This window comes from Drosophila erecta, unplaced genomic scaffold, assembly GCF_003286155.1.
Source record: "Drosophila erecta strain 14021-0224.00,06,07 unplaced genomic scaffold, DereRS2 tig00000092-arrow-pilon, whole genome shotgun sequence".
In the NCBI taxonomy this organism is placed as follows: Eukaryota; Metazoa; Arthropoda; class Insecta; order Diptera; family Drosophilidae; genus Drosophila; species Drosophila erecta.
Genome location: NW_020825207.1, coordinates 4140377 through 4167001, shown reverse-complemented (window position 1 = coordinate 4167001; position 26625 = coordinate 4140377). Strand labels below are relative to the sequence as shown.

At 48.0% G+C, this 26625-nt stretch overlaps 10 protein-coding genes across 11 annotated transcripts; 7 read left to right on the top strand and 3 right to left on the bottom strand.

The window, feature by feature from the left end:
- The first annotated feature begins 1718 nt into the window (after nucleotides 1–1718).
- Nucleotides 1719–2547, top strand: LOC6547180 (trypsin delta-like). Its single transcript, XM_001976042.3, has one exon. The coding sequence runs from the start codon at nucleotides 1752–1754 to the stop codon at nucleotides 2511–2513; it is 762 nt and encodes a 253-aa protein (XP_001976078.1). The 5' UTR covers nucleotides 1719–1751; the 3' UTR covers nucleotides 2514–2547.
- An 864-nt stretch (nucleotides 2548–3411) lies between these two features.
- LOC6547181 (trypsin beta) lies at nucleotides 3412–4230 on the bottom strand. The gene has a single exon (XM_001976043.3). The coding sequence runs from the start codon at nucleotides 4206–4208 to the stop codon at nucleotides 3447–3449; it is 762 nt and encodes a 253-aa protein (XP_001976079.1). The 5' UTR covers nucleotides 4209–4230; the 3' UTR covers nucleotides 3412–3446.
- A 256-nt stretch (nucleotides 4231–4486) lies between these two features.
- LOC6547182 (trypsin epsilon) lies at nucleotides 4487–5313 on the top strand. Its single transcript, XM_001976044.3, has one exon. The coding sequence runs from the start codon at nucleotides 4502–4504 to the stop codon at nucleotides 5270–5272; it is 771 nt and encodes a 256-aa protein (XP_001976080.1). The 5' UTR covers nucleotides 4487–4501; the 3' UTR covers nucleotides 5273–5313.
- A 118-nt stretch (nucleotides 5314–5431) lies between these two features.
- Nucleotides 5432–6287, top strand: LOC6547183 (trypsin alpha). The gene has a single exon (XM_001976045.3). The coding sequence runs from the start codon at nucleotides 5456–5458 to the stop codon at nucleotides 6224–6226; it is 771 nt and encodes a 256-aa protein (XP_001976081.1). The 5' UTR covers nucleotides 5432–5455; the 3' UTR covers nucleotides 6227–6287.
- Nucleotides 6288–7710: 1423 nt separating this feature from the next.
- Nucleotides 7711–8959, top strand: LOC6547184 (trypsin theta). Its single transcript, XM_001976046.3, has one exon. The coding sequence runs from the start codon at nucleotides 7723–7725 to the stop codon at nucleotides 8509–8511; it is 789 nt and encodes a 262-aa protein (XP_001976082.1). The 5' UTR covers nucleotides 7711–7722; the 3' UTR covers nucleotides 8512–8959.
- Nucleotides 8960–9010: 51 nt separating this feature from the next.
- LOC6547185 (trypsin eta) lies at nucleotides 9011–9862 on the top strand. Its single transcript, XM_001976047.3, has one exon. The coding sequence runs from the start codon at nucleotides 9026–9028 to the stop codon at nucleotides 9800–9802; it is 777 nt and encodes a 258-aa protein (XP_001976083.1). The 5' UTR covers nucleotides 9011–9025; the 3' UTR covers nucleotides 9803–9862.
- Nucleotides 9863–10284: 422 nt separating this feature from the next.
- On the top strand, nucleotides 10285–11259 carry LOC6547186 (trypsin zeta). Its single transcript, XM_001976048.3, has one exon. It carries the CDS (start codon nucleotides 10332–10334, stop codon nucleotides 11175–11177), a length of 846 nt encoding a protein of 281 aa, XP_001976084.1. The 5' UTR covers nucleotides 10285–10331; the 3' UTR covers nucleotides 11178–11259.
- Nucleotides 11260–11633: 374 nt separating this feature from the next.
- On the top strand, nucleotides 11634–12637 carry LOC6547187 (trypsin eta). The gene has a single exon (XM_001976049.3). The coding sequence runs from the start codon at nucleotides 11647–11649 to the stop codon at nucleotides 12517–12519; it is 873 nt and encodes a 290-aa protein (XP_001976085.3). The 5' UTR covers nucleotides 11634–11646; the 3' UTR covers nucleotides 12520–12637.
- On the bottom strand, nucleotides 12628–13553 carry LOC6547188 (vitellin-degrading protease). The gene has a single exon (XM_001976050.2). The coding sequence runs from the start codon at nucleotides 13537–13539 to the stop codon at nucleotides 12718–12720; it is 822 nt and encodes a 273-aa protein (XP_001976086.1). The 5' UTR covers nucleotides 13540–13553; the 3' UTR covers nucleotides 12628–12717.
- Nucleotides 13554–14134: 581 nt separating this feature from the next.
- Nucleotides 14135–24581, bottom strand: LOC6547170. Of its 2 annotated transcripts, none has more exons than XM_001976051.3 (9): nucleotides 24057–24581; nucleotides 21077–21376; nucleotides 20102–20200; nucleotides 19835–20029; nucleotides 19065–19175; nucleotides 18472–18798; nucleotides 17939–18414; nucleotides 17643–17885; nucleotides 14135–17571 (listed from the first exon to the last, which is right to left on the bottom strand). In XM_001976051.3, exons 2-9 carry the CDS (start codon nucleotides 21315–21317, stop codon nucleotides 14362–14364), a joined length of 4902 nt encoding a protein of 1633 aa, XP_001976087.1. In that variant the 5' UTR covers nucleotides 21318–21376; nucleotides 24057–24581; the 3' UTR covers nucleotides 14135–14361. The 2 variants fall into 2 exon arrangements, with proteins under 2 accessions (XP_001976087.1, XP_026836668.1); XM_026980867.1 differs by having other exon boundaries at nucleotides 17643–17861.
- Nucleotides 24582–26625: the final 2044 nt, after the last annotated feature.

Sequence of the window (26625 nt, the reverse complement as noted above, 5' to 3'; positions counted from 1 at the left end):
TTTAGAGGTATGCCACTTCAAAATCCGATTAAGATTAGTTGAGTTATGGAGTTTTTAACTTCAGCTTTGGGACATTTCTTAACTTTGTTGAATTTCTACACATCATAACATCAAAAAAATTAAAAAAAAATAAATTTCTAAATTTGAATGCAGTTTTTTAGAGTATTTCGTCAGAAACATTTAGAGGCATGCCACTTCAAAATCCGATTAAGATTAGTTGAGTTATGGAGTTTTGAACTTCAGCTTTGGAACATTTCTTAACTTTGTTGAATTTCTACACATCATAACATCAAAAAAATTACAAAAAAATTTTAAAAAAATAAATTTCTAAATTTGAATGCAGTTTTTTAGAGAATTACGCCAGAAACATTTAGAGGTATGCCACTTCAAAATCCGATTAAGATTAGTTGAGTTATGGAGTTTTTAACTTCAGCTTTGGGACATTTCTTAACTTTGTTGAATTTCTACACATCATAACATCAAAAAAATTACAAAAAAATTAAAAAAAAATAAATTTCTAAATTTGAATGCAGTTTTTTAGAGAATTGCGCCAGAAACATTTAGAGGTATGCCACTTCAAAATCCGATGAAGATGAGTTGAGTTATGGAGTTTTGAACTTCAGCTTTGGGACATTTCTTAACTTTGTTGAATTTCTACACATCATAACATCAAAAAAATTACAAAAATATTTCAAAAAAATAAATTTTTAAATTTGAATGCAGTTTTTTAGAGAATTGCGCCAGAAACATTTAGAGGTATGCCACTTCAAAATCCGATTAAGATTAGTTGAGTTATGGAGTTTTGAACTTCAGCTTTGGAACATTTCTTAACTTTGTTGAATTTCTACACATCATAACATCAAAAAAATTACAAAAAAATTTAAAAAAAATAAATTTCTAAATTTGAATGCAGTTTTTTAGAGAATTACGCCAGAAACATTTAGAGGTATGCCACTTCAAAATCCGATTAAGATTAGTTGAGTTATGGAGTTTTTAACTTCAGCTTTGGGACATTTCTTAACTTTGTTGAATTTCTACACATCATAACATCAAAAAAATTACAAAAAAATTAAAAAAAAATAAATTTCTAAATTTGAATGCAGTTTTTTAGAGTATTTCGTCAGAAACATTTAGAGGCATGCCACTTCAAAATCCGATTAAGATAAGTTGAGTTATGGAGTATAGAAATTCAGCCGCTAGGGTATATTACCTTTAGTTTTAGGAAGTTAGTTTCCTTTCATGGACAGAACTGTTTTTGTATAATTTGGCAGGCAATTCAATGAAGTTTTTATCATATATCACAACATTTAATGTGGTACCTCTGCTTGGTAATTATTAAATTCCTCTAAAATATTTCACAAAAGATACATATTTGTACAAATTTAATATGTTTTTTATACTTTTAATACTTATACATGACTTACACCTTAATATTCAAAAATAAATATTAAACCAATGTATTAATAATTAAGTAGTACTTTACAAATGGAATATAATAAATAGAAGGAGAATTAATTAGAAAGGTGCTGAAAGTAGCTTTAATTCCCTTGCATATTTATTTCTTTTTGTGATAACGAGCCGCGCGACTCGAATTATGGAATATCATTCGGGCACTTCAACGAAATCTTTTGGGTTTTCCTGATACTCAGATGATAAAAATAATTGAAAGTTGTGATTATAGTGCCGCGAACAGATTGAAACCTCGTATAAAAGGGGTGTCCAGCTCAGAGTAAACTCATTGGATTCGCACCATGCTGAAGTTCGTGATCTTGTTGTCTGCAGTAGCCTGCGCCCTGGGAGCCACCATCCCCGAGGGTCTCCTGCCCCAGTTGGATGGCCGCATTGTCGGCGGTACTGCTACCACCATCAGCAGCTTCCCCTGGCAGATCTCCCTGCAGCGCAGTGGAAGCCACTCCTGCGGTGGATCCATCTACACCGACAGGGTGATCGTGACCGCCGCTCACTGTCTGCAGTCCGTGTCCGCCTCCTCCCTCCAGATCCGCGCTGGATCCAGCTACTGGAGCTCTGGTGGCGTCACCGTCAAGGTTTCCTCTTTCAAGAACCACGAGGGATACAGCGCCAGAACCATGGTCAACGACATCGCTGTGATCCGTCTGAGCTCCTCCCTGAGCTTCAGCTCCACCATCAAGTCCATCTCTCTGGCTAGCTCCAACCCCCCCAACGGCGCTGCTGCTTCCGTCTCCGGATGGGGCACTCAGTCGTCCGGATCCAACTCCATCCCCTCCCAGCTGCAGTACGTGAACGTGAACATCGTCAGCCAGAGCAGGTGTGCTTCCTCCACCTACGGATACGGTAGCGACATCCGCGACACCATGATCTGTGCTGCTGCCAGCGGCAAGGATGCCTGCCAGGGTGACTCCGGTGGCCCACTGGTCTCCGGCGGAGTTCTTGTCGGTGTTGTCTCCTGGGGACAAGGATGCGCTTACTCCAACTACCCCGGTGTCTACGCCAGCGTGGCTGACCTCCGCGCCTGGGTGGTCAGGAACGCCTAAGCATTTTGCGAAATAAATTTGAATTTAAAGATTACTCATTTTGGCTTTCTTCAATTTTGTGATATATTACTGTTTCAAAGTAAATTCAAAGAGTAGGCTAAAAAAGAGAAAACTTCTAGTCACCTCCTGAAAGAGATCAAAAACCCAGCGTAGATCTCAATGGGTAGGACACAAAGAGACGACACTAAGCTGGAGTAACGAACCAATTTGGGCCCATTAATAAAACAATTTTAAGTAGTACCCTCAACAAGTCCTGTTTTCAAGAATCTCAGCAAGGATTTCGTAGTGGGACATACACTTTAAAATTCTACCACATTAAATCATTTAAAAAACATTATCAATTTGTTTGGGGCAATAATGTTAATCGTTTAAAAATTTGTGGTTAAGGCAGGTCGACTGGAATAATCTTCTATTTTGACTTGAATCCATAAAATCTTTGGGCCCATTTTAAATTTATGCCGACCGAAGTCACTCTTAAAGTGTTTACCAGTTGGTAATATAGATTCGTTGAAAAGTATGTATTATGTAGAATGATGCGTACCCGACCCTATAAAATACATCAATTCTTGATCAGGATCAAGCTTTTCCTATCCGTCTATGGTAGTGATCTCGAGAACTAATAATACTTTAAAGATGTTGTTCAAAATGCAAGTTTGTTTCTGAATAATGCCCAGCCGATTTTAATTCCCATTACGCCCATAATCCTCAGGGCTTTCTAAAAGAGTAAATATCTATCTACTTTTCAGAACGGACCATTCATCAAAAACTTATGGGCATTAATCCTGGAAGCAGTCCTTTTGCTGTCTAAAATTCATTGGACTCGAATCTTTATGAGCAAAAAATGTGAGTCCTATTTTTTAACCACGACCATCATTTGAAAAAACTGGAGCCCATCATGAACTGTTTATAAATCATTTATTTCGAAAAAAATGCTTAGGCGTTGTTGATCACCCAGGAGCGGAGGTCAGCCACGCTGGCGTAGACACCGGGGTAGTTGGAGTAAGCGCATCCGTATCCCCAGGAGACAACACCGACGAGGACTCCGCCGGAGACCAGTGGGCCACCGGAGTCACCCTGGCAGGCATCCTTGCCGCTGGCAGCAGCGCAGATCATGGTGTTGCGGATCTCGCTACCGTATCCATAGGCGGAGGAAGCACACTTGCTCTGGCTGACGATGTTCACGTTCACGTACTGCAGCTGGGAGGGGATGGAGCTGGATCCGGACGACTGAGTGCCCCATCCGGAGACGGAGGCAGCAGCGCCGTTGGCGGGGTTGGAGCTAGCCAGAGAGATGGACTTGATGGTGGAGCTGAAGCCCAAGGAGGAGCTCAGACGGATCACAGCGATGTCGTTGACCATGGTGTTGGGATTGTATCCCTCGTGGTTCTTGAAAGAGGAAACCTTGACGGTGACGCCACCAGAGCTCCAGTAGCTGGATCCAGCGCGGATCTGGAGGGAGGAGGCGGACACGGACTGCAGACAGTGAGCGGCGGTCACGATCACCCTGTCGGTGTAGATGGATCCACCGCAGGAGTGGCTTCCACTGCGCTGCAGGGAGATCTGCCAGGGGAAGCTGCTGATGGTGGTAGCAGTACCGCCGACAATGCGGCCATCCAACTGGGGCAGGAGACCCTCGGGGATGGTGCCTCCCAGGGCACAGGCTACGGCCGACAACAGGATCACGAACTTCAGCATGGTGCGATTGAATGAATACTCTTCGAATCGCAAAGTGTGCTTTTATAGGGGTCACTATCTCGGCGGACAGTTAATCAATGGACAAGTGAGATTCCGCGTGTCTAAAGTGGATAACGACGTGGAGTGGTCGTCGTCTGATAAGCTGATTACTTCCAAATATCCCCGTCGATATCGACGGTAACAATGACGCAACAGTTATGCTGAACTTGTAGCTGTCAATCATGCGCGGATATTTGCTGCGGGGACCGTATAAAAGCGGGTTGGATCCGGGAATCAGCATACAATCGATTAACATGTTGAAAATCGCAGTACTTCTTTCCGTTTTGGCTTGCGCCTTGGCAGGCACCATTCCCGATGGGCTTCTGCCCCAGTTGGATGGCCGTATCGTCGGAGGTTACGAGACCAGCATCGATGCCCATCCCTACCAGGTGTCCTTGCAGCGCTTTGGATCCCACTTCTGCGGTGGATCGATCTACTCCCACGACATCGTGATCACCGCCGCTCACTGCCTGCAGTCGGTTGATGCCAAGGACCTGAAGATCCGTGTGGGCAGCACCTACTGGCGCTCCGGCGGCAGTGTCCACTCCGTTCGCTCCTTCCGCAACCACGAGGGCTACAACGCACGCACCATGGTTAACGACATTGCCATTGTTCGCATCGAGTCCGACCTGAGCTTCCGCTCCAGCATCCGTGCGGTCCGTATTGCCGACCACAACCCTCGTGAGGGCGCCACCGCCGTGGTTTCCGGCTGGGGCACCACCGAGTCCGGTGGCAGCACCATTCCCGACCATCTGCTGGCCGTTGATCTGGAGATCGTCGATGTGTCCCGTTGCCGCTCCGGCGAGTTCGGTTACGGTAAGAAGATCAAGGACACCATGCTCTGCGCCTACGCCCCCAACAAGGATGCCTGCCAGGGTGACTCCGGTGGCCCTCTTGTCTCCGGCGACCGCCTTGTCGGCGTTGTGTCCTGGGGCTATGGATGCGGTGATGTGAGGTACCCCGGTGTCTACGCCGATGTTGCCCACTTCCACGAGTGGATCGAGAAGACCGCCAGGGAGGTGTAAAGCCAAACAAACACTTCAAATAAATCGCAATTGAATCAGCATTGGTATCTGTTTCTCTATTTGGGCCCAATTGCGTCGCAGGTGTAAGCCCTCGAACTTGCGGCTAGATAAGACCTGTAGCGTGGGCTGTATATAAGGCTGGACGGGCGGCATGTAACCTAGCACTTGCTAGCAAAGCCCACCATGCTGAAGATCGTGATCCTGTTGTCCGCCGTGGTCTGCGCCCTGGGAGGCACCGTCCCTGAGGGACTCCTGCCCCAGTTGGATGGCCGCATTGTCGGCGGCTCTGCTACCACCATCAGCAGCTTCCCCTGGCAGATCTCCCTGCAGCGCAGTGGAAGCCACTCCTGCGGTGGATCCGTCTACTCTGCCAACATCATTGTGACCGCCGCCCACTGCCTGCAGTCCGTGTCCGCCTCCTCCCTGCAGGTGCGCGCCGGATCCACCTACTGGAGCTCTGGCGGAGTCGTCGCCAAGGTGGCCGCCTTCCGCAACCACGAGGGATACAACGCCAACACCATGGTCAATGACATCGCCGTCATCCGACTTAGCTCCTCCCTCAGCTTCAGCTCAAGCATCAAGGCTATTGCCCTGGCCACCTACAACCCAGCCAACGGAGCCGCTGCCGCTGTTTCCGGTTGGGGTACCCAGTCCTCCGGATCCAACTCCATCCCCTCCCAGCTGCAGTACGTGAACGTGAACATCGTCAGCCAGAGCAAGTGTGCTTCCTCCACCTACGGATACGGTAGCGAGATCCGCAACACCATGATCTGTGCTGCTGCCAGCGGCAAGGATGCCTGCCAGGGTGACTCCGGTGGCCCACTGGTCTCCGGCGGAGTCCTCGTCGGTGTTGTCTCCTGGGGATACGGATGTGCTTACTCCAACTACCCCGGTGTCTACGCCGATGTTGCTGTCCTCCGCTCCTGGGTGATCAGCAATGCCAACAGCATCTAAGCGGATAACCTGTGGGTTGGATGTGTCAAATTCCTTCAATAAATATTTGGCATGCAGAACATAGATAATTTGTACTTGGCACATTAACCTTAAGATGGTTTATGGATGGCTTACTCCTAACTTAAGTAGGAGGTTAAATCTGAAGGGAGAGGAAGAAGTTAGGTGTTCCTTGAAGTATTACACGTACTCCTTATTACAGCTTACGTATTATTGAATTACCAATGAGGAAATAACGTCACAGGTCTTATCTTGTTTGGGGTTTACGGGTATTCACATTTGGTACCCGTGATTTCCACCGATTTCAATGGGCTCGAGTGGCTAAGGGTAAACATTTGTCCAGGACCAATCTAATCAACCTCGAGTGCATCGCGTGGCTGGGGTTTCAATTCATCTTTCATTAATAAGTTGAGTGATGGTCTGGACAGGTGTGGCAAGATTAATTAGCCGGCAAAATGAAATAGATAAGATTGCACAGATTTGGACTCTCGAAGTTGAACGTTTTGCTGAACCGTGACTGGTTGAATACTGTGAATAGATAGTAGAAATTTATTTTTCTGCTGTTTTCCTAATATTTGTGAATTAATTGCAGCAACAATTGCAGAAGTATAAACAATTTGCAAATGGTAATCTCAATATTTGGGGTCGAAAAAAAGTTCCATTATCAATTCCATAATAAAGTTGATTTTTGCCATTTTTAGTTTGAAATGTTGATTGGCAGAGTGCCACCCCTTACTTTAACGGGTATTTCCAGCCCGACGGCGCATTGGTAACATTTGGGTTATTGTGTGTGCTTTTAATGACCAATCAAAATTGTTTCTGGTATGACATAACCTACTTTTGGAATTACGTGTCGTAGGAATCACCTTCTCCATTTCGGGAATACGGTAAAAGTTATTTATTTTCATGTGAAATTTCCAGCAAACCTCAATTAGTCAATTAGCCAATATCCATGAAACCCAATGTCATGTGTCGATGAGCTCAAATCCATATCTATGTTACTATACGAGAAAGAATGTCAGAACATTGGTGTGAAAGGAAAGGAAATATATTCTAGTCAATATCTTTGTAACACGAAATGTATCTATGCATGTAGTTTTCGGATATTAATCTTTATCGATGTCATAAACGTCGTATTTGTGCCATCGCTCGTTTTTTAAACGGGAACATAGTAAAGGCGTGTCTTGGTAAAAGCTCCTCTAATCACCTAGAATGACAAGGTCAATATATGAGGACAAGCAATCTATATCTAATGACAACCGCTGAAGTGCCGACTTCCGAGTTTCGACTGGTGCGCTCTCTTTGATTGATAGCAAGTCCCATTGATAAGGAACAAGCCGACTGCCTTCGATTGCAGAGTATGCTAATTCCACGGATCAAAAGATCGACTGATACTGTCGGCTGGCCACTCAATGGCTGGCATTGCACCCACTTCATCGCCTGGCTGGAAGGTTATAAATACCTGCCATGGCTCGCTGATGGGCCAGTGTTTGTCCAGAATGCACGGATTAGTGGTACTGCTAGTTTGCCTGGCCGTGGGTACCGCCTTTGCTGGCACAGTTGGGGTCTCCAATGCTGATCCCTTCGAGCGCGAAGGCCGCATTGTGGGCGGCGAGGATACCACAATCCGAGCGCATCCCTATCAGGTTTCCTTGCAGAACAAGAAAGGCTCCCACTTCTGTGGTGGCAGTTTGATCAACGAGGACACTGTGGTCACAGCGGCCCACTGTCTGGTGGGAAAGAAGATCGCCAAGGTGTTCGTGCGACTCGGTTCCACGCTCTACAATGAGGGCGGAATAGTGGTTGCTGTCCGGGCGTTGACCTACAATGCGGACTACAGCTCCAAGACCATGGAGAACGACGTGGGCATACTGAAGCTGGCCGAAAAGGTGAAGGAAACCGATGATATTCGATACATCGAACTGGCCACAGAAACTCCGCCCACTGGCACCACCGCCGTGGTCACCGGCTGGGGTTCCAAGTGCTACTTCTGGTGCATGACCCTGCCCAAGACGCTCCAGGCGGTCTACGTGAACATTGTCGACTGGAGGACCTGCGCCTCGGATGAGTACAAGTACGGCGAGGTCATCTACGACACCATGGTGTGCGCCTATGAGAAGAAGAAGGACGCCTGTCAAGGCGATTCCGGTGGTCCTCTGGCGATCGGTAACACTCTCGTGGGAATCGTATCCTGGGGATATGCCTGTGCATCCAACCTGCTACCCGGTGTTTACTCCGATGTGCCAGCTTTGCGAAAGTGGATCCTGAACGCGAGTGAAACTTTGTAGATACATCCAATAGACGGGCATACTTTCGGGCATTATTCAGCGATTCACAATCAGAAAGTTTGCAGGCCCATCTAATTGTTTTAAGCTTCACATGGATGATACACTGATGATTCATTAACATACATATTTGTGGCAAATTCGGTTTTCCGTCTTTCCTTTCTGGCCAAATCGATGTCTACCAGTAAAAATATCCTTTACATGATTATATTACTTTTGTATATTTTAATCAGCCATGCCAATTTGTAGTATTTCTCTTCATTCACATTTCATTTAGCCAATTGAAGCTTTTTATTGCTTCAAGTGGCACTTAAATATTTGATCACATTGATCACACTCCTAGACTAAGGTTAATATTCTTAGTCAGCAATGGTGACAGAGCTACCGCTCTCGGATGGTCATCTTATCGGTGTTAAAATAAAAACAGTTTATGGGCCAATTTGCGATATGAGCCAAAGCTTTTCGTTGATTTCGAGCAGGGTAAAAGATCCCATTTAGTCACTCTTCGAACAACAAAATGAACAAAGTCATACTGCGGATTCTTGCGCTGCTGTTTCTTCTGGGAATTGGTGCAGTATCGGCGCAACCAGATGGCCGCATAGTCGGTGGAGCAGATACCTCCAATCGCCACACCAAATATGTGGTGCAGCTGCGCAGGCGCAGTTCACCGAGTAGCTCCTACGCCCAAACCTGCGGCGGATGCATCCTGGACGCCGTGACCATAGCAACCGCTGCACATTGTGTCTACAACCGCGAGGCGGAGAATTTCCTGGTGGTGGCAGGAGACGATAGCCGTGGGGGTATGAGTGGGGTGGTGGTGCGAGTCTCAAAACTGATTCCCCACGAGCTGTACAACGCCACCATTATGGATAACGACATTGCCCTGGTGATTGTGGATCCTCCCCTGCCTTTGGCTAGCTCAAGCACCATGGAAGCCATTGAAATCGCCGCGGAGCAGCCAGCCGTTGGCGTCCAGGCCACAGTCAGTGGATGGGGTTACACCAAGGAGAACGGCCTGTCCTCCGATCAACTGCAGCAGGTCAAGGTGCCAGTTGTCGACTCCGAGAAGTGCCAGGATGCCTATTACTGGCGACCAATCAGCGAGGGTATGCTCTGCGCCGGACTATCGGAGGGCGGAAAGGATGCCTGCCAGGGAGATTCCGGAGGACCTCTGGTTGTTGCTAACAAGCTGGCCGGCATTGTTTCCTGGGGCGAAGGATGCGCACGTCCAAATTATCCTGGCGTTTACGCAAATGTGGCTTACTTCAAGGACTGGATAGCCAGCAGAGTATAACAGAGTGTATATACCTAACTGTTGTATTAAATGTCCAATAAAATAACGAACTACAATCGACAAACCGGCTTTATAGTTCAGACAGTCTATAAAGCGATTAAAAATGCAGTTATCGAACCATATATAAGTTGGACAATAAACTCTTTATAGGCAATGCTGACTTTGAAGTCCACAGTTCAGTTTTCTAAGGCACATTACTCACTTTAAAAATCGATTGTAAAATCGAAATGAAACAGAATTATTATGTGTTTTAGTTTGGAAATTTAAAAAATATAATTTTCACAAAAATAAATAGCTTCAACATATGGCCACTTACATAAAATAAATTTGAAATGTTAAATCCATCTCAAGTGTGTTAGCCACTGTTATATTAGCCTATAAAGCGTAATCGCAAGTAGTAACGAATGACCATGCATATCCATTATAAAATTTATGATTTCTATATACGAGTCGACCGTCAGATAAGCCATGGAATTGGCGGCCAAAAAGTTTGGGCCTTCAGTTCCCTATTCTCCTTGCCTTCGTGAACATGTCGAGCTCTTCTTGGCTGGGTTGCCTCCTGGCCGTTCTATTCAGCGCCTTGGCCTTGAGCCAAGGTCTTCCCCTTCTGGAGGATCTGGATGAGAACAGCTTTCCGGATGGCCGCATTGTGGGTGGCTACGTGACGGACATAGCGCAGGTCCCATACCAGATTACCCTGCGCTACAAGGCCATCAGCTCGCCGGAGAATCCCTTTCGGCATCGGTGCGGAGGATCCATTGTCAATGAGACTACAATACTGACAGCGGCGCACTGCGTCATCGGCACGGTGGCTAGTCAGTTCAAGGTGGTGGCCGGTACCAATTTCCAAACAGGCACCGATGGCGTCATCACCAATGTCAAGCGGGTCATCATGCACGAGGGATACAACTCGGGAGCAGCCTACAATAACGATATTGCCGTTCTATTTGTGGATCCCCCATTGCCCCTGAACAACTTCACCATCAAGGCCATTAAGCTGGCTACGGAGCCACCACTTGATGGAGCGCCCAGCAAGATCAGCGGATGGGGCTCCACTTATCCCGGCGGCTACTCCTCCAACCAACTTCTCGCGGTGGATGTCCCGATTGTGGGCAACGACTTGTGTGACCTGGACTACGAGAACTTCATCGATGAGACCTACCACATCACATCCGCCATGTTGTGTGCCGGCAAGCGGGGTGTCGGCGGTGCGGATGCCTGCCAGGGAGATTCCGGCGGACCGTTGGTGGTGCGCGACGAGCTCCATGGAGTCGTGTCCTGGGGCAACAGTTGCGCCCTGCCCAATTATCCCGGCGTCTACGCCAATGTGGCGTTCCTGAGGCCCTGGATCGATGCCGTTCGGGCAGGTCTCTAAATCAATTATGTCATCATCCCACGTTTTGTAAATAAAGTGGCTTGTGCAGCCATTTACCTTGGGGTTTTCCAAGCCGAACGTTTTTATTAATCTTTTCCCAATATAATCAGCTTAATCAATGATTAGATGGGCGGCTGGATTAAGGTCGTGGGACTTCCAAGAAGTACGATTAAAAACTGTTACCAATGGCCCAAAAGTATGCAATCAGGTGCTTGATTATGTTTAGAGTGGACCGAAGAACTTTGGACATTTCAATGTGGGGATTTCTCCACTTCTCCACTTATATTGGCGCCTAGTTGTTGATAAGGTCTATAAGCATTTGGTTTAAGAGAGGCTGCAAGCCCAAGAGTTAACGTGTTATATACACCACTAATGTGTCAATCGGATGGAATGACCTTATCTTGGTCGGACCCAGTGCTCTCACCGCTATCAGAAGCTATCTCGAGCACCGACCATTAGGTCAATCAGTATGCTCATGGAACGTCAAAACTTGCCACCCGCAATCAGTTCGATTGGAACCTCCCATCCGTGCGAATCGATGGCAGGTGCTATGTACTTCCCGCTACTGCTGTTGGCCATTGGCTGCTCCTGCATTCCAACCATTGCCGGTCAACCGGAGGGCAGGATTATTGATGGCACTACGGTGGACATAGCCCGTCATCCATATATTGCCTCACTTCGCTATCGCCGGGATGAGGAGTCCAGCTACAAGCACGAGTGTGCCGGTGTCATCATCTCGGAGCATGCCTTGGTCACCAGTGCTCAGTGCCTCCATGGCTTGCCCGCGGAAACCAAGCTTCAGGCTGTGCTCGGCGCAAACACGCGCAACGGAACCGATGGATTTATTTACCCAGTGGCCAATTGGACCCATCATCCGAACTACGATCCCGTGACAGTTGACAACGATGTAGGCGTCCTCCTGCTGGACACAGCCCTAAACCTCACGCAATTCGGAATAAGCTCGATTGGTATCCGCCCGGAGCGCCCTGCAGTGGGTAGACTGGCCACCGTTGCCGGATGGGGCTACCGGGAGGAGTGGGGCCCCTCCAGCTACAACCTGGAGCAGGCCCAAGTTCCGGTGGTGAGCTCGGAGCAGTGCTCTGCCATCTACGGCGCTGGTGAGATCACCGAGCGGATGATCTGTGCGGGATATGTAGCTGAAGGAGGCAGTGACGCCTGCCAAGGGGACACCGGCGGACCCCTGGTTATCGATGGGCAGCTGGTGGGTCTGGTGTCCTGGGGACGTGGATGCGGCCGACCCAACTACCCCACCGTCTACTGCCACGTGGGCAGCTTTGCCGATTGGATCGAGGAAACTATTGCAGCTGCTGGAGCGCAATAAACATAGGCATTTTCACGGCTATCGATACGCTATCTTCAAGTGGTTATTGCCCGGATAAAGCTACCTAATTTAATAATAAAACCTTAATCAAACAAACAGCGTACCACGTTATCGCCTGCATTGGTCACTTCTTATGTAATTCGCAGATATAAAAAGCTCGGACTTGTACGAGGCAGTTACAAGATGTTTGACTTAAGATCACAGGAAGTCGATTTTGCCCACACTCTCCTTTTCCGCCAAGGTCTCCTCCAGCCAATCGCTTACATCCGGAACGGAGCAATAGACACCGGGATACTTCTCACGGGCACAGCCCGTTCCCCAGGAGACAATGCCCAGGAGTGTGTTGTTGTAGACCAGCGGTCCTCCGGAATCTCCCTGGCACGCATCCTTTCCGCCGCCGGGTGCTCCGGCGCAGAGCATACGGCTGGTCAGCGTTAAGGGATAGGCTTTCTTGCAGTTCGGGTTGTCCACCACATTGACGCTGACCTCCTGCAGGACGTCGGAGAGGGTTCCACCTTCGGTGGTGTATCCCCAGCCCGTCACGGTGACGGGTGTATCATGATCGGGACGCTCCTTGGCCAACTCAATTGGCTGCACTGCGTCGTTGAACTCGAAGTCGCCATCCAGGATCAGAATGGCCGCATCGTAGTCGTAGTACAGTGCGCGGTACTTGGGATGAATGATGAACTCACGGACGGCCAGCTCCTGCTGCGGACCGGTGGGGAACCAGATGTTCGAGGAACCAGCCACAATGGTGAGGTCTTCCGGACTGGTCAAGGTGTTCACACAATGGGCAGCGCTGATGATCTGGTTTGATCTGTAAATGGCGCCTCCGCATCGGTGATTGCCCCTGTACCTCATCGAGATCTGATGCGGATAGGCGGTGATGTTCGTGTCCTGTCCACCCACAATGCGTCCATCTAGCTTGGGTACATGGATCTCCTCGTTGCGGCTGATAGGATCTGCCAGGGAACAGCCCACTCCGAGGAGCACCAGACACACAACCAAAATCCGTGACATTTTTGGCCAACTGAACGCAAAAGTAGCGCAATGTGTAGATTTATAGATTATGCCTATCAATCGGCTGTAGATTGCCGATTACTTGGTAATCTAAAGATAGTTCTCGCAATCAAGGAACAGACATGAAGGAGTAATAAATCTTGCTCACAATTCTTGCTAGACTTTTCCCATATTTGGTTGGTGACCTTGCAAGTTACCTATCATTGATTATCTCGCTCTGCTGCTTCGAAATCAATTAATTGTACTTGCTTTCTTTCACTATCGCTTTCTAAGCATTCTGGTAGAGATAGAAATATTTTATTTGGCGGATTGGTAGATTTATTTTTACCCAAAAGCAGGCTACATCATGAACAACACCCACATTTCTTCTATAAAAATGTTTATTACTCTACATAAGTAAGACATAGTACGATAACTTAAGTCTAAGGCATTTACACTGACTCTAACACTAAGATTGCACATTTCCGGCCCAAGACTGCTGACATTTATCACAATACGCATCCGTTAGATACTTAACCATATACTCGTACATATAATGGTGATTGATTGCACTTACTTTTCTTAGGGCTTGGGTTCGACTCCTTCTCCTTCGCTATTCTGATGTACTGTTGGTACCTGCACTTTGCGTATTGGATGCAGTTTACCAGGGTTTCACCTTCCTTAATACTAAAGCTTATCATTAGCTTAGATCTATTATAATTGCACCTTGTGGTTTGGCAAGAATCTCTAAGTTATTGCACTGATGTGTTGCTATTGCGTTGCTTAAGTCTTAAGATAGTCTTTCGTCTTTCGTCTTCCTTCCATATTGCACGACCCTAGAAACTAACTCTTCCTAATCATCTTGTAGAGCACGGAGTGCGTTTCTATGCTCTCTGCCCCCGACTCCCACATGTCCTCCGCGTTGGTCTCCTCGTCCGTCTCCGACGATCCGCAACAGGTGCTGCGTCCGCGTCCATTTTCATCCGAGGAGTAGGAGGACATGGTGGTGGTGCTGCCGCGCACGTTCCGCTCCTGGGAATTCGTTTGCGAATGGGAACGGGTCAGAGTTTTATCGGATTCCGCATCGCTTAGATCACAAGCGACAACCGCGCTGTTTTCCGGCGACCGACGACTGTGACCCGGAGAGACCATGTGCTCGAGGTCCTCGAACCGATTGTCATTCGGACCGCCTTCCTCCTCGTTGTCCTCGATGGTGTCCACCCGTATGATCTGTCCGCGGCCACAGGGCATCTTAAAGTTATACCGATCGTAGACATTACGCTTGTACAGCTCCGTGGAATCGGTGCTCATGTATCCACTGTCCAGCTGACCAAAGCGCTGCTCGTAGTACGTCTGGCTACCCGGTTGTCCCATGCCCATTCCGGCGGACTGAGCTGCATCTTCGATAATGGAGGCAATGCCATCATCCTCGAGGAATCCGGCTGCATTCTTGCTGCCATATGTTGGGGCTGGACTTTGGCTGGGACTAAACTTGTTGGCCGCCATCGTGACGAACTTACGCCACGCATTCTTCAGGTCCTTGGCTTTTTTGGCCCGATCCTTTAGTCCAATGGCAATCTGCATTCCAGCGGTAAGCTGGGCTTGCTCGATTTCGCAGCGATAGACGGTTTGCACGTTTCCGCCGGAACCAGCACTGCCGGAACTACTAGCCGCTCGTTGGGGATAGGCAATGCCCACCGGAACTCCGGCATTCCTGTACATCTCCTTTGTGCGCTCCGAAAGGTGACTGCTGCTGCGATTCGAGCGTGAGCTTATGGACAGCGCATCGAACTGGGCCGCGTCCACCTCCTTCAAGTTCTTATTGCTCCCAGCGAACTCCGGCTCGGGGGCCACGTCCTTTGGGGAATCCTGACCAGCCTTGGTCACCTCCTCCCGCTGACTCTTCCGTCGATTGAGGTACTTCGTCAGACTGTAGTCGTTGCGCAGGCTGTTGATCTTTTTGTTGTACATCCCTTCGTAGTCCTCTTCCGGTATCTTGGCGTTGATTTGCTGGCATTTGGAACCCTTGGCATGAGTTCTCTCTTCGGTGGTTGCCGATATAGCACTGGACATGGTGTTGTTGCACGAGTTCTCGAACTCGGAGGTGGCTGTGACCTCCGTGATCTCACTGTGCAGGCTGTAGGCATCCTCATCTGGCGCCTGATGTTCCGACGAGCTTGGGGGCGGTGGTGGTAGTGGTCGTTTACTTTGCACCAACGGCGGGCAGTAATGCTGATTGACCTTGGGTCTAGGAGGAGGAGGAGCCTTATCCGCCGGCTTCGGTGATGAAATCGTAATGGTCGTCTTGTTTACCTTCGTGATATCCAGCACTGAGTGGGTTGGTGAGGTCTCCATCAGACGCTGGCGACGCGAGTGCTTCGCCTCCAGGGTGAGAATACGCCCCTCTTCTTCCGGCGTGGGTGGAACCTTCTTCTCGTACTTGCTGTTCTCCTGGGCGATCAAAGGTGACTCATAGATCTCTCTCAAGTTCCTAAATGAGTTGCTGGATCGCAGGATGAAGGAAGCGGTCCGCGGCTTAATGGCCTGGTTGGGTGCGGAATTAATTTGGCGACTCAAATCGGGCAGCGAACTGATCTGGCTGAAGTCCGAGTCGACCGGCTTGTGCCCATCCCAAGCTGAGATGTCGCAGAAGCTCTGCTTTTTGGGCTTGCGATCCAGGGTATCCGGCTCGAATTGATCGCTATCCGTGCGCTCCAGATCGGAAGGGGGTTCATGTTCCACCTCGATGGTCATGCTTCCCCGAAAGGGCGTGTCGTATTTGATGCGAGCTGCCGCCTCCTTTTGCCTTTGTTGCTGGCCAGGATGTGGATGCTGGTGCTTTGCTGCCAGGCGCTTCTTCATCTCGCCCTCCTTGCGAAATCCGTCCATGCGATCGTATACAGTGTGACTGATCTCCATCTCCTCCTCGAGCGGCAGAGCTGTACTCAAGCTGGGACTCAATTGGGAGCTCACATCGGAGGACGGTGAACTGGACGAGTGGGAGCTCTTGCGTTTGCTGGGCTCCAGACGTTCCAGACTATCCGTTTCATAGTCCACGATCAGATACTGCGGGGACTTTCTTCTATAAATCGGTGAATCCGGCTGGAACTGTTTTAGAGATTTGCGACTGAGGGAGCTGTAATCCGGAGTGGGCACCGAGGGTATGCTGCTCTGCGTGCTGCTATAGATGTCCTTGATTCGCTTCTCTATGGTGCTATCGTAGTCGGGCGTTGGAATATGCGCTGCAAACTCGCGCTTGAGGGAATCGTAGATGACCTCCGGCGGCTTCATGTTCCTCAGCATGTTGTAGTGCTGCCGATCGAAGGAGGTGAGCGAGGTGGGCGTGGAGTTGGCGGCAGCGAACTGATCCAGAACCTCGCTACGCTTCCTCATCGATTTGGAGCGACTGGAGGCACTGCGCAATGAGGCCGCCGGCGAGTCTGCCAGCATGAACTTGGGATTATTGTAGATTTCGCCGCCGGTCTCGGCAAATCCATAGACATTGGCGGCCACGGAGAAGGCAGTGAAGCCCTCGTAAGTGCCACCCACGTTTGTCTTCGGCTTGGGCGACTGTTGTGGACTGCTCTTGCCGGTGCTTCGCCCAGAATGCGGACCCGAATGCGCTGGTGAAGATGACTTGGCATTACCTTCATCTGCTTTCGATTTCTGCATTGGCGGCGGTGGTGGTCGCTCTTTGGGCGCGCTTATTTCCTTTCTCAGTGAGCCCTTGTTGGGGGATCCGGATGATGGCTTCTTTGCCGTCGGTGGCGCGGATCTGTCGAGCGTCTTCTGTGCGGCAGTCGCGTCCGAGTTGGGTACACTTTGCAGCCACTGCTCGATGCTGTTCCGCTTGTCGCCCATGCCCTTCACCGCCAGACTCTGCTGCAGCGGAATATTGAACATGGTGGGTGAACTGGAGCTCGACTCCGGGTGCTGCTCCTCCGGAATGATGTTCAACGAGGGTTGGTAGCGCTTCGAGGCCATTTTGTACTTGGCAATGGCGATGACCTCGCGAATTTTCTGCAGAAACTCAATGGCAGCTTGAGGCGGTTCCTGAAAAGTTGTCAGATAAATACAATTAGGTTTTCAATCAATTCCATGTACTTGAAAAGTAGTGGACTTACCGCTAAGAGATGCGGCTCAAAGTAAGCCGGATTGAAGTAGAGCTTCTTGCGCACATTACCACTGACCATGGCACGCAAGTTCTCCAGCTTTTCCTCGCTCATCAGCTCATCAATTACGGCCACATTTTCCGCGGGCAGACATTCGTTGTCCTGCAGGAAGTCATCCACATCCATTGCAGCATTATCGGTTCCACTCGAAGGCTTGGGGGACTTACTGAGCTGTGGATGCACCAGCACAGACGTCTATAACGTATAGTTCTGTATATTTCATTTTCATTGTAGTACAGCTAACCCACCTTGATCTTTTCCTCCATTTCGCACTCAGAATTCGAGTTGGAAATATCGCTGGCAAAGCCGGAATTGTGCTCCCGTTCACTCAGCTGTGGAAAATGCTGCAGCAAGGGATTATTTTTCACAATGCCCATGTCCTCCTTCAAGCTGCCGATACTCGTACGTGTATTGGACTCGTTTCCATTGCCCAGACCCAGGCTATTGGAGGAGTAAATACTACCCACTCGGCTGAAGGGTGCTCCATACGTAACCTGATCATTCTTCGGGTAATTCATGTCAGTCGTCAGATTGTCTAGGGAATGACGAGAGTTGTGCCGCTTTCGTTTCTTCATGTAGAGATATAGAAACACTGAGGCCACATAGATGAGGCCCAGGAGCAGGCTGCAGATGCCAATGACCACGTACTCCCGCATGGTCATGCCATCCGAAGTGGAGGCCAGCGTGGTGGAGTTGGCTGGTTGGAAAAAGACCTCGGGAACATCTGTACAACGAGGTGGGGATAAGCTTGCATGCGATATGGCTCATTATTAGTACTTACTGTGGGCATATTTCACGGGACTGCCATTCACTCGGAAGGCCACACAGGGTGAGTGGACATTTCTGGGCGGCATGAGGGGCTCACCCTTGAGGTGACTGCTGGCATTCATGGCCACCGTCATGTCGCGACACACCAGATGCACCACAATCAGGCGACCCTGCATCTTCTGGCGCAGATCGGCTTCACCCAGCCACAGCAGGAAGCTGCGTCCCTCATCCCGGAACATGCGGAACGGGTAGTCGGTGTCTATGGGGTTCCGCAGATCCGACCAGCCATTGGAGCCCAGGTACTGGGCTCCGGTTACCGCGCAAACGGGTGTGTGAATGCCTAAAAATATAAAGTGGCAGTAAATGGCATTAATGAGCCAAAAGAATACAAAGACTTTCACTAATTTACCAACTGCTTGCCAGATAAATTTATTGCCTTATTGTCCAGTAAAACTGATTGATTGGCCAGTACTTAGAAACCAGTTTTATGTAATTTATAATTTAATTTTCTTCTTTAAGCCTTGCAAATAATACTTTCGATTAACTGAATAGTCAGCATATCTCTAGTTATCCAACTGAAAAGTGGTACACTCGTATGTTACTTACTGGCAAAGCTGATCTCCCTGCTGGGATAGATGATCTGACCCTTGAGCGGCAGGAAGACAAAGGGGATCTTCTCCGAGGAGGAGCCACTCACGAAGGGCGACAGGGAGCACTCTGTAACAATGGGTGGAAAAATGGGAAGCGATTAGGCGCTGGTGGTTGTGGGAAAGCACCTGCAAATGGCGGCGATAACGATCGACGCTTATCAATTACGAGTCGGAATTGGTCGTGGGACTACATATTTGTGGTGTTATTTTTATGTTTTTCCGGACAGCCCAGCTCTTACTTTCGGTCCGACTGGGGGTCCGATTCCGATTCCAATTCCGACTCCAACTCTGATCTTCGAGCCGGATTCCAAGCCTGCGTTAGAGTTAGACCCCGAAATGGCAGCGGTTTGGGATTGTTTATGTTGGCAGACGACGACGGGCGAAAGTTTCCTTTCATTCATTAGCAGCGGGGAAACAAGCGATTTGTTCAATAATAATAACATTTTTTCCCTCTTTGCGTCACGTTTTTATTATTTCGTTTTCATTCTGCAGCCAGCCCTGCACAATTTCAGTGGCGCTTATTACAGCATTTCTATCGTTCGCTTGGGCTTTTTTTTCGATTTTTCTCCATTTTTTGTTTATTTTTGTTGGGCAACCATTGTGCTGGGATATGACAAAACAATGGATGGATGGATAGTGTCTCACATGTGGGAGCGACTCCCACCGCGAAATGGAGCACACAATTTGGCTTGGAATCGGCGGTTGGCTTCCGCAATGCACACTCACCATGGATGTCGTCCACACAAATGCCCAGATCCTCGCGATAGGCCCGCTGATAGGGAAGACATCGGCAGGTGCATCCAGTCTCGCCGCTCGCATCCCCAGTCGCCACTTGACCGCGACCCTTCTGCAACTTGAGGCGACGGGTCAGCAGCTCCATCTGACCGCCGCCCAAAGACGCCGTCGCCGGATTGAGTCCATCTATGGATTGGGGGGTGGGCAGTTTCTCTGGATTATGACAGGCACACATTACCATGCTAATCTCTCGCTTACCGTTGCCTTGACCGCTTCCATCGCCGCTCGCACGCACCAGCGATGCGGTGCCACTCGAGAGTCCAATGCAGGTGTCCGCGTTGCAGGCACTGCTTAGGCCTGCGCAGAGAAAACGTTAAGATGGATTGAGTCGGGACTTCACAACAGCTCCAGCCGATTGACGGCTAATCAGACGGATCAGGCCCGGACCCGACCGGACCGACCCAGGCCAAGCCTTACTGGCAAAATTAATGCTGCTGTCAGCGGATCAGCCACGAAAAGCCGACGCATCATCCAGCCAAAGCCAAAGAAGCCACATGCCAAGCCAACTTGGCCAATGACAGTGACACTGGCACTGTGGTCGGAAAACTACGCAAGACTGCTGTGCTCTCTGCCATATAAGAGCCGAATAATAAACTTGGAAAATAACGCTACAAATTGCTATTGAAAAACACATTTTAATCAAGCAAAAAAAAATTGTAATGAAGCAAAGCATATTTAAACATTTAATAGATCATCTATCGTTAAAAACATTTTAATCAAGCAAAGCAAAGTTAAACATTAAATAGATCATCTATTGCTAAAAACATTTTAATCAAGCAAAGCTAAGTTAAACATTTAATGATCATCTATCACTAGAAACATTTTTAATGTTTCAAAGTTAAACATTTAATAGATCATCTATCGCTAGAAACATTTTAATCAAGCAAAGCAAAGTTAAACATTTGATATATCGTCTATTACTATAAAAACGAATTACTCTTCTAAAGCAGAATATATTCCAATCCAGTTAGATAATTACCAACAACAAAGTTTTTAAGTAAGTTTTAATTTGTACGCATTGTTTAAATATCGCTGCAGCACATTTATTGCCGCATAAATTAAGTTTAGATGAGACGAATTCTAGATGAGCTAACGTGAAAGCACTCAATGAATCAATGAGTACCAGCCCGTTGTGCCTGGAGATTCCACCTATATCCAAGTGGGGTAACTCACCGCTCGTGTGGAAGGTATCGCCGTCGTGCTGTCGCGTCAGATTGATGAGCTGCCCGTTGGTCTGCTGCAGTTCCTCGAGCAGCAAGCTGGCCGGCATCAGTGGCTCCTCCCCGAGATCTTCGCTGGCATAGTGGTTCCTCGCCCTCGGATGGGTGAGCGGTCGGGCAGCCGAAGTGGGCGTGGCAGGCGGGAGGGTGACGACAGCGAGCAGAAGGAGCAGCGGTAAGGATTGGAGCCGCATCTTAACAGCAACATAGCTGGATGGAACGCACTCTGGGGGATTCAACGCCGCAGCTGCAACTGGTTCGGCGGCGGAAGGTGTGGGGGAGTAGAGAAAAACAAGCACTAATTAATTAAAAAGAAGTCCAAATTCGTAGCTAGCAAAACGGAACCAGCTAGTCAGTTGACATTCTTTGGGTCCCCGCTTAATGAGGCAGAAATTGTTTTGTCCGTTTTGCTGGAAATGGCTGAAATGGAGCAACATCTACGTCCAGTTGGTGCTAGCTTGCCGGTGGCTAACGGACAACATTTAAACAAATGTTGCAATTAAAACTCGTTCTGGCGGCAAGTGTATACTTATTGGTTGGGACGCGGCGAGGAGCTGGCATAATGCTGCACTGGATCAAGTGCGTCGCAGTGGGAAAACTGTATAGCGTTTTACCGTTACCAAAAGCCCCGCTGCTGCACTTGGCTCAGAACACCCCGTTTATACCGCTAATCAGTTGCACTTTAGCAGCTGCTTTCGGCCAGGCCAATTTACATAAATATTTCACACACACAGCGCGAAGGCACCACAGAAAACTTATTGGGGACTCCTAACTGTTCATATCTACGAGTTCTACTGATCTGAGAAGACTGTGCTTGTTTTTTTTTTTTTTTTGTTGTTGTTGCTTTTTTGTATCTGTGCTTTGCTTTTTTGGCTCTTCAAAAGAAGAACAAAAGAGACGGGTGCGTAGAGGTAAAGGCATATTATCTAGAGTCATAATGTGCGCGCGAATGAATGAGAGAAGAAAGCGATAAAAAGCAACAGTTGCGGCCTAATTTGAAAGTAAAATTTCTTTACAAAACGCAGTAGAACGCACAGCAACAAAAACGACGAGAAGCACACTGAAGTTCGTTGCCTAAGTCTTTTGATTGACCAGAGTCACCAGCGCTAGCATCATAATCGCCATCCATCTACATTGGCGTTTACAAGCTCAGCCATCTCCATCTATCACTCGACCTGCTGTACAGTTATGGCATTTAAAAACAAACAACAATAACATTTCCATTATTTCTCTTTCTTTTCGATATGTTTACGACTTGGCCATAGTTATTCGGATTTGGTTTGATTTTGGGTTATCTAGTCTCGCTTTTCGGCTTGTCTGCATTTTCGAAACGAATTTAATGGCAGTAATGACCTGCTTTTCGGTTTTCCAACTGCAACATCAGCAAAACTCACAGAGCAATACCAGCTGAAACTGATGCGATTTTGATGATGCTGGGAAAAACACAAAAGAAAAAGAAGAAAACTTTTGCTAGTTCTGAGATCTGTTATTTGTGGTCTCTTGCCGTGTACCATTGCATCGCGTACCAGACTCGTATGTAGTCTCTGGATTACTTCTCCATGGGGCACCTGTGCAGGGTCTTGACTCTTGCGCACTCGACTAAACTCAATTAACAGGTAATTGAACCCAACTGCATAAATTAGCCATATTCCATTCCATCTATTCCATCTCATTTCAGACCATTGCGGCCCATCATACGCCGCCATGTACGCGATCATTAATTATTGGGCAACACGAAAGAGCGTGTGCGCATTGTTCTAAGTCTGTGCATAAATTTATCCATAATAAACAAGTGGCAGTTGTCCGAAGCCCAACCTGATCGGCCCGGAACATACCCCTTAAATGCAGGGCTTGGCCAACGGACTGGAAAGTGCACCATTGGATTAGGACCTGAAATTCGCCATATTTCAAAAATAAATAAGAACTAATTTGTTTAAAATGGCATGCTCTTTTTGCAAAATAAAGCAGTCTGCTAATAGTTTGTAAATGACCAACTTATGTTATGTTAAAAATAGCACTTTAAAAGGGTTCATTATTAGCCGATTGAAACAGTTAAACTTTCAATGGTTTGCTTTCTAATGCGGCATGAAAATAACTTTCAATTTGTGAAAATGAAACAAGTCATTTAATCGCCTTTGGAGCCCTAAAATGGTTATACTTTTTCAAATTGGAGCACTATACTCGAGCTGGGCACCAGTTGATCATGCCCCGCAGAAGGCCAGGTGCTCTGCAAGGGTGTGGAAATTACCACAACGCATTCTAACCTGGCCATTGCAATTCACATGCACATGCAGCGACCATGGAGTCGGCTGCATCTCCGGGCACCAGATGAGGGGCCCATTGTCTGGCCGGAGCTGCCGCTACACTTCCGAGTGCAGTCGACGTCACACTCGGCGTACTTTTAACACTTAGAACACGCTAGCAGCGGATCAGCATGATGGCAGAGTGGCCGCGAAACTCTGGAGCATCATACCCAGCTCTGGAGTAGCAATAACAAATTTCAAATTTATTCCGCTGTTATTTTTATTATTTTGTGTTAGCTGCTCCCGGTCCAGTCCATTGTGTGGCCAGAGGAGCGCATCATTTGCTCGCCGCCTTAATGTGCTTTAATATGTACTTAGGCCCGCCAGCTTAGGGCCAACTTGGCCGACTGTCCAACGGTTTCGGCCGGTTGTTAAGACCGAATTACGGCGGTGCAATGCCCGGTGTTTTGGTTCGGCTTTTTTCCACCACAAATTACTTTCTCCCAAATGAGGAAAAAAAATAAAACAGATTTTCAATTTGGGAGAGTGTGCCCATGCCCAGTGACCTAAACTCAATTGGCAATGGTCTGATTAGCCCGAGCCAAGGGCGCAGCAAGCCCTTTTGGCAGCCAACAAAATCTAGATCTGGTCGCGATAAGTCCAATTTTATTTTTTTCATCAAGTACTCACTTTGCAGAGCCCGGTTTCAGTTCAGGTGAATAAATCAGCACCTTTGGCCGTTAATTTTCCCGACTAGATACACCCAGGATTACTTTTCGCACATAAACTTAAGCGGTTTCTTTTTCGGCTTCAACTTGGTTAACTTGGTTAACTTCACTTTGCATCTGCTGGCATTTTCACACATTTCTTCGGCAGCATTTTCTGCACGTTTTTCAGCATTTTTGAAACAACTTCATCTCGTGCCACACACTAAATAACACATAAACAACCAGAGTCGCGCTAACTGTTGCTGCTATTGTTTTTAGAAAATTCGCTTCTTCGGTTTCTTTGTTTTCCTCTGTTTGGCCGCAAAGAAAGCGAAGTCGACGGCGGCTTTTCCTCGCGATTGCTGGTTACTCAGAGGGTTTGAGGGATTTTCCTCGATATCTTTCGAACCGCTAAGACGTCTATCAAGGTCGCCGTCGGTGGAGCGACTGCCAAAGCAATCCGCAGCTCAAAGAAACCAAAGCCGAATCCGAATCCGAGTCCGACGACTGAAGCCAGAAGAAAAGTGCCGGAGAGAGGCGGTGCGCTCTTAAACGAGTTTTCTTTTCTGCTCCACGCTCTTATATCTTGAAAGTATAAGTTCGGTCCGTTTGTGTTTTGACAAATTGTACAACCAAACAGCCGAGCAGCCAACTGCGGGCTAAAGCTGCGTGTTGTGATGTGTGAAGGCGAAGATCTCTAACTGCAGACTAATTAACAAAGACTGGGACAGGTTCTGCATCGCGCATCGCGTATCGCGCATACGCCGTGTGGCCGGCGGTAGAAATGACAGGAATCCCCAGTACCGTTCGTAGATTCACGCTCCAGTTTGATAAAAGCTGCAGACCAAGAAAAAACACGTCATTTGTCATTGGTTCAACTCAATTTATGACAATTTACTCGCTTTAGTTGCGCTCGAGTGCAGCTGCACTTCATGGGATCCGCGGGTTCTGCGCATCCACGATCTACAGATCGAGGAAAAACCATAGATCCGGAGATCCGTGCCGCAGAACAAGTGAAAACTTTCGAAAAGCTCCACGGCAGGTGGAGTTATGGGGCTGCCTCAAATTACACAGCCAATACGTTTGACATAAGCGAGTTATAACATATATAGTAAGGCGGTCGGGGCAACAAGCCAAAAAGACAATTACCGCAAACGGGTTTCAATTAAAAACAGTTAAGCAGTGGCACACAAAACGACAACGAAACAAAAAATATATATAGAAATTTATAGAAATATTGGCATCTCCTTTTGTCCGCGCTGCGTACGTGCAGTTTCCCAGTTGGAGACTGCAAAGCTACAGCAGGCTTCAGTCTTCAGTCTTCAGTATGCAGTATGCAGTCTACAGTCTGCAGTCTACAGTCAGCAGTCTTCGTCTTCATTCCCATCTCGTCTGGCCAATAATTATACTTTAGTTGGCGACGCGGCTGCAACTATTTGCTTTGGCTGCATTTACAGTTTTGGTTTTTTGCCGCTAAAGTTGCCGCCCGTCATTTAGAAAGTTTTGGTTTCATAGATCTCCATCTAATGATACCCAGCGTACCGCCTTCTGGCAGCCACTCTACTCCACATTATCCACATTATCTCGTCCAAATACAGAATACAGTTCTCGAGAATGGGCCTGCGACCATTTGTTTATACTTTTATGACTGTGTCTATCTGCATTTTATGACGCTCACTGTTCGAATTTGTATTTCTGTGTCAATCGGAGTCCGGAGCTCGGAATCTCTGGATCAGTGGAGCTCCTGCTCCTCTGGGTTCTTATCTTTGGGTTCTGGAATAAATTTGTGCCCGATTTCGCGTTGCGTTACCTACACACAATTGCCGCGTATCTGTTCGCCGTTTAGCCATGCATGATCCATAAATCTTTAACTGTAAAAAGAAGCCCGATCCAGGTCCAGGTCCAGGTCCAGGTCCAGGTCCCGGTCTCCGCTCGAGTCCGGATCCACAGCCACATCCACATCCCAGTCCTCGTCCATGTCCATGCCATGTCGAGGTCTAACTTATGCAAACTTTGGGCACACGTCGTTGGTTGGCCGCTGGCTGCGGTGAGTCGTCTGATCTGCTGCTGCTGGAAAACTGGGAAACCAGTTCACGTCTGGCGTGCGTACACAGGGAGAAAAGTGCTGAACTTCAAGGCGTCACATTGGGAACGTCTGTCTAGAAGTAGAGTAATATAACTCATAGAAGAACAACCAAGTTCCAACCAATTGTATTATAGTATATGGTTTAGTATTTAGCTAAAAATTTTTTGTTGCAGTGGCAGCTGCTCCCCCTCTGGCCACCAATTCCCGGCACTCCGCCTCATCTTACCTTGTTATTGATACGCTGGTGGCGGAGTGGAGTGTGCGGTGCCTCCGGCTGAGCTAAGCAAACTTGCAATTGTATTCATAAATAACGATTGAGAAATGTGTTCTTTTTTCCACGTCTGCGGTCGCGCACTTATTACCAATTGCTTCTGCAATAAACATGAAAATGCGCTCATTGAACTTGGTCCACTTCGAGTCCAGAGTCCATAACGGTTAATGGAGGATGCGAGTGTCCATCGTCCAT

Bases quoted from the DNA above. Each gene is read 5' to 3' on its own strand.
- LOC6547170 (XM_001976051.3), bottom strand. From the start codon at position 21,317: ATGCGGCTCCAATCCTTACCGCTGCTCCTTCTGCTCGCTGTCGTCACC. The intron at 20,201-21,076 runs GTGAGTTACCCC...TTCTCTGCGCAG, and splicing joins CGATACCTTCCACACGAGCG to GCCTAAGCAGTGCCTGCAAC. The intron at 18,415-18,471 runs GTAAGTACTAAT...CTCGTTGTACAG, and splicing joins TCCCGTGAAATATGCCCACA to ATGTTCCCGAGGTCTTTTTC.
- LOC6547181 (XM_001976043.3), bottom strand. From the start codon at position 4,208: ATGCTGAAGTTCGTGATCCTGTTGTCGGCCGTAGCCTGTGCCCTGGGA.
- LOC6547180 (XM_001976042.3), top strand. From the start codon at position 1,752: ATGCTGAAGTTCGTGATCTTGTTGTCTGCAGTAGCCTGCGCCCTGGGA.
- LOC6547182 (XM_001976044.3), top strand. From the start codon at position 4,502: ATGTTGAAAATCGCAGTACTTCTTTCCGTTTTGGCTTGCGCCTTGGCA.
- LOC6547186 (XM_001976048.3), top strand. From the start codon at position 10,332: ATGTCGAGCTCTTCTTGGCTGGGTTGCCTCCTGGCCGTTCTATTCAGC.
- LOC6547184 (XM_001976046.3), top strand. From the start codon at position 7,723: ATGCACGGATTAGTGGTACTGCTAGTTTGCCTGGCCGTGGGTACCGCC.
- LOC6547185 (XM_001976047.3), top strand. From the start codon at position 9,026: ATGAACAAAGTCATACTGCGGATTCTTGCGCTGCTGTTTCTTCTGGGA.
- LOC6547187 (XM_001976049.3), top strand. From the start codon at position 11,647: ATGCTCATGGAACGTCAAAACTTGCCACCCGCAATCAGTTCGATTGGA.
- LOC6547183 (XM_001976045.3), top strand. From the start codon at position 5,456: ATGCTGAAGATCGTGATCCTGTTGTCCGCCGTGGTCTGCGCCCTGGGA.
- LOC6547188 (XM_001976050.2), bottom strand. From the start codon at position 13,539: ATGTCACGGATTTTGGTTGTGTGTCTGGTGCTCCTCGGAGTGGGCTGT.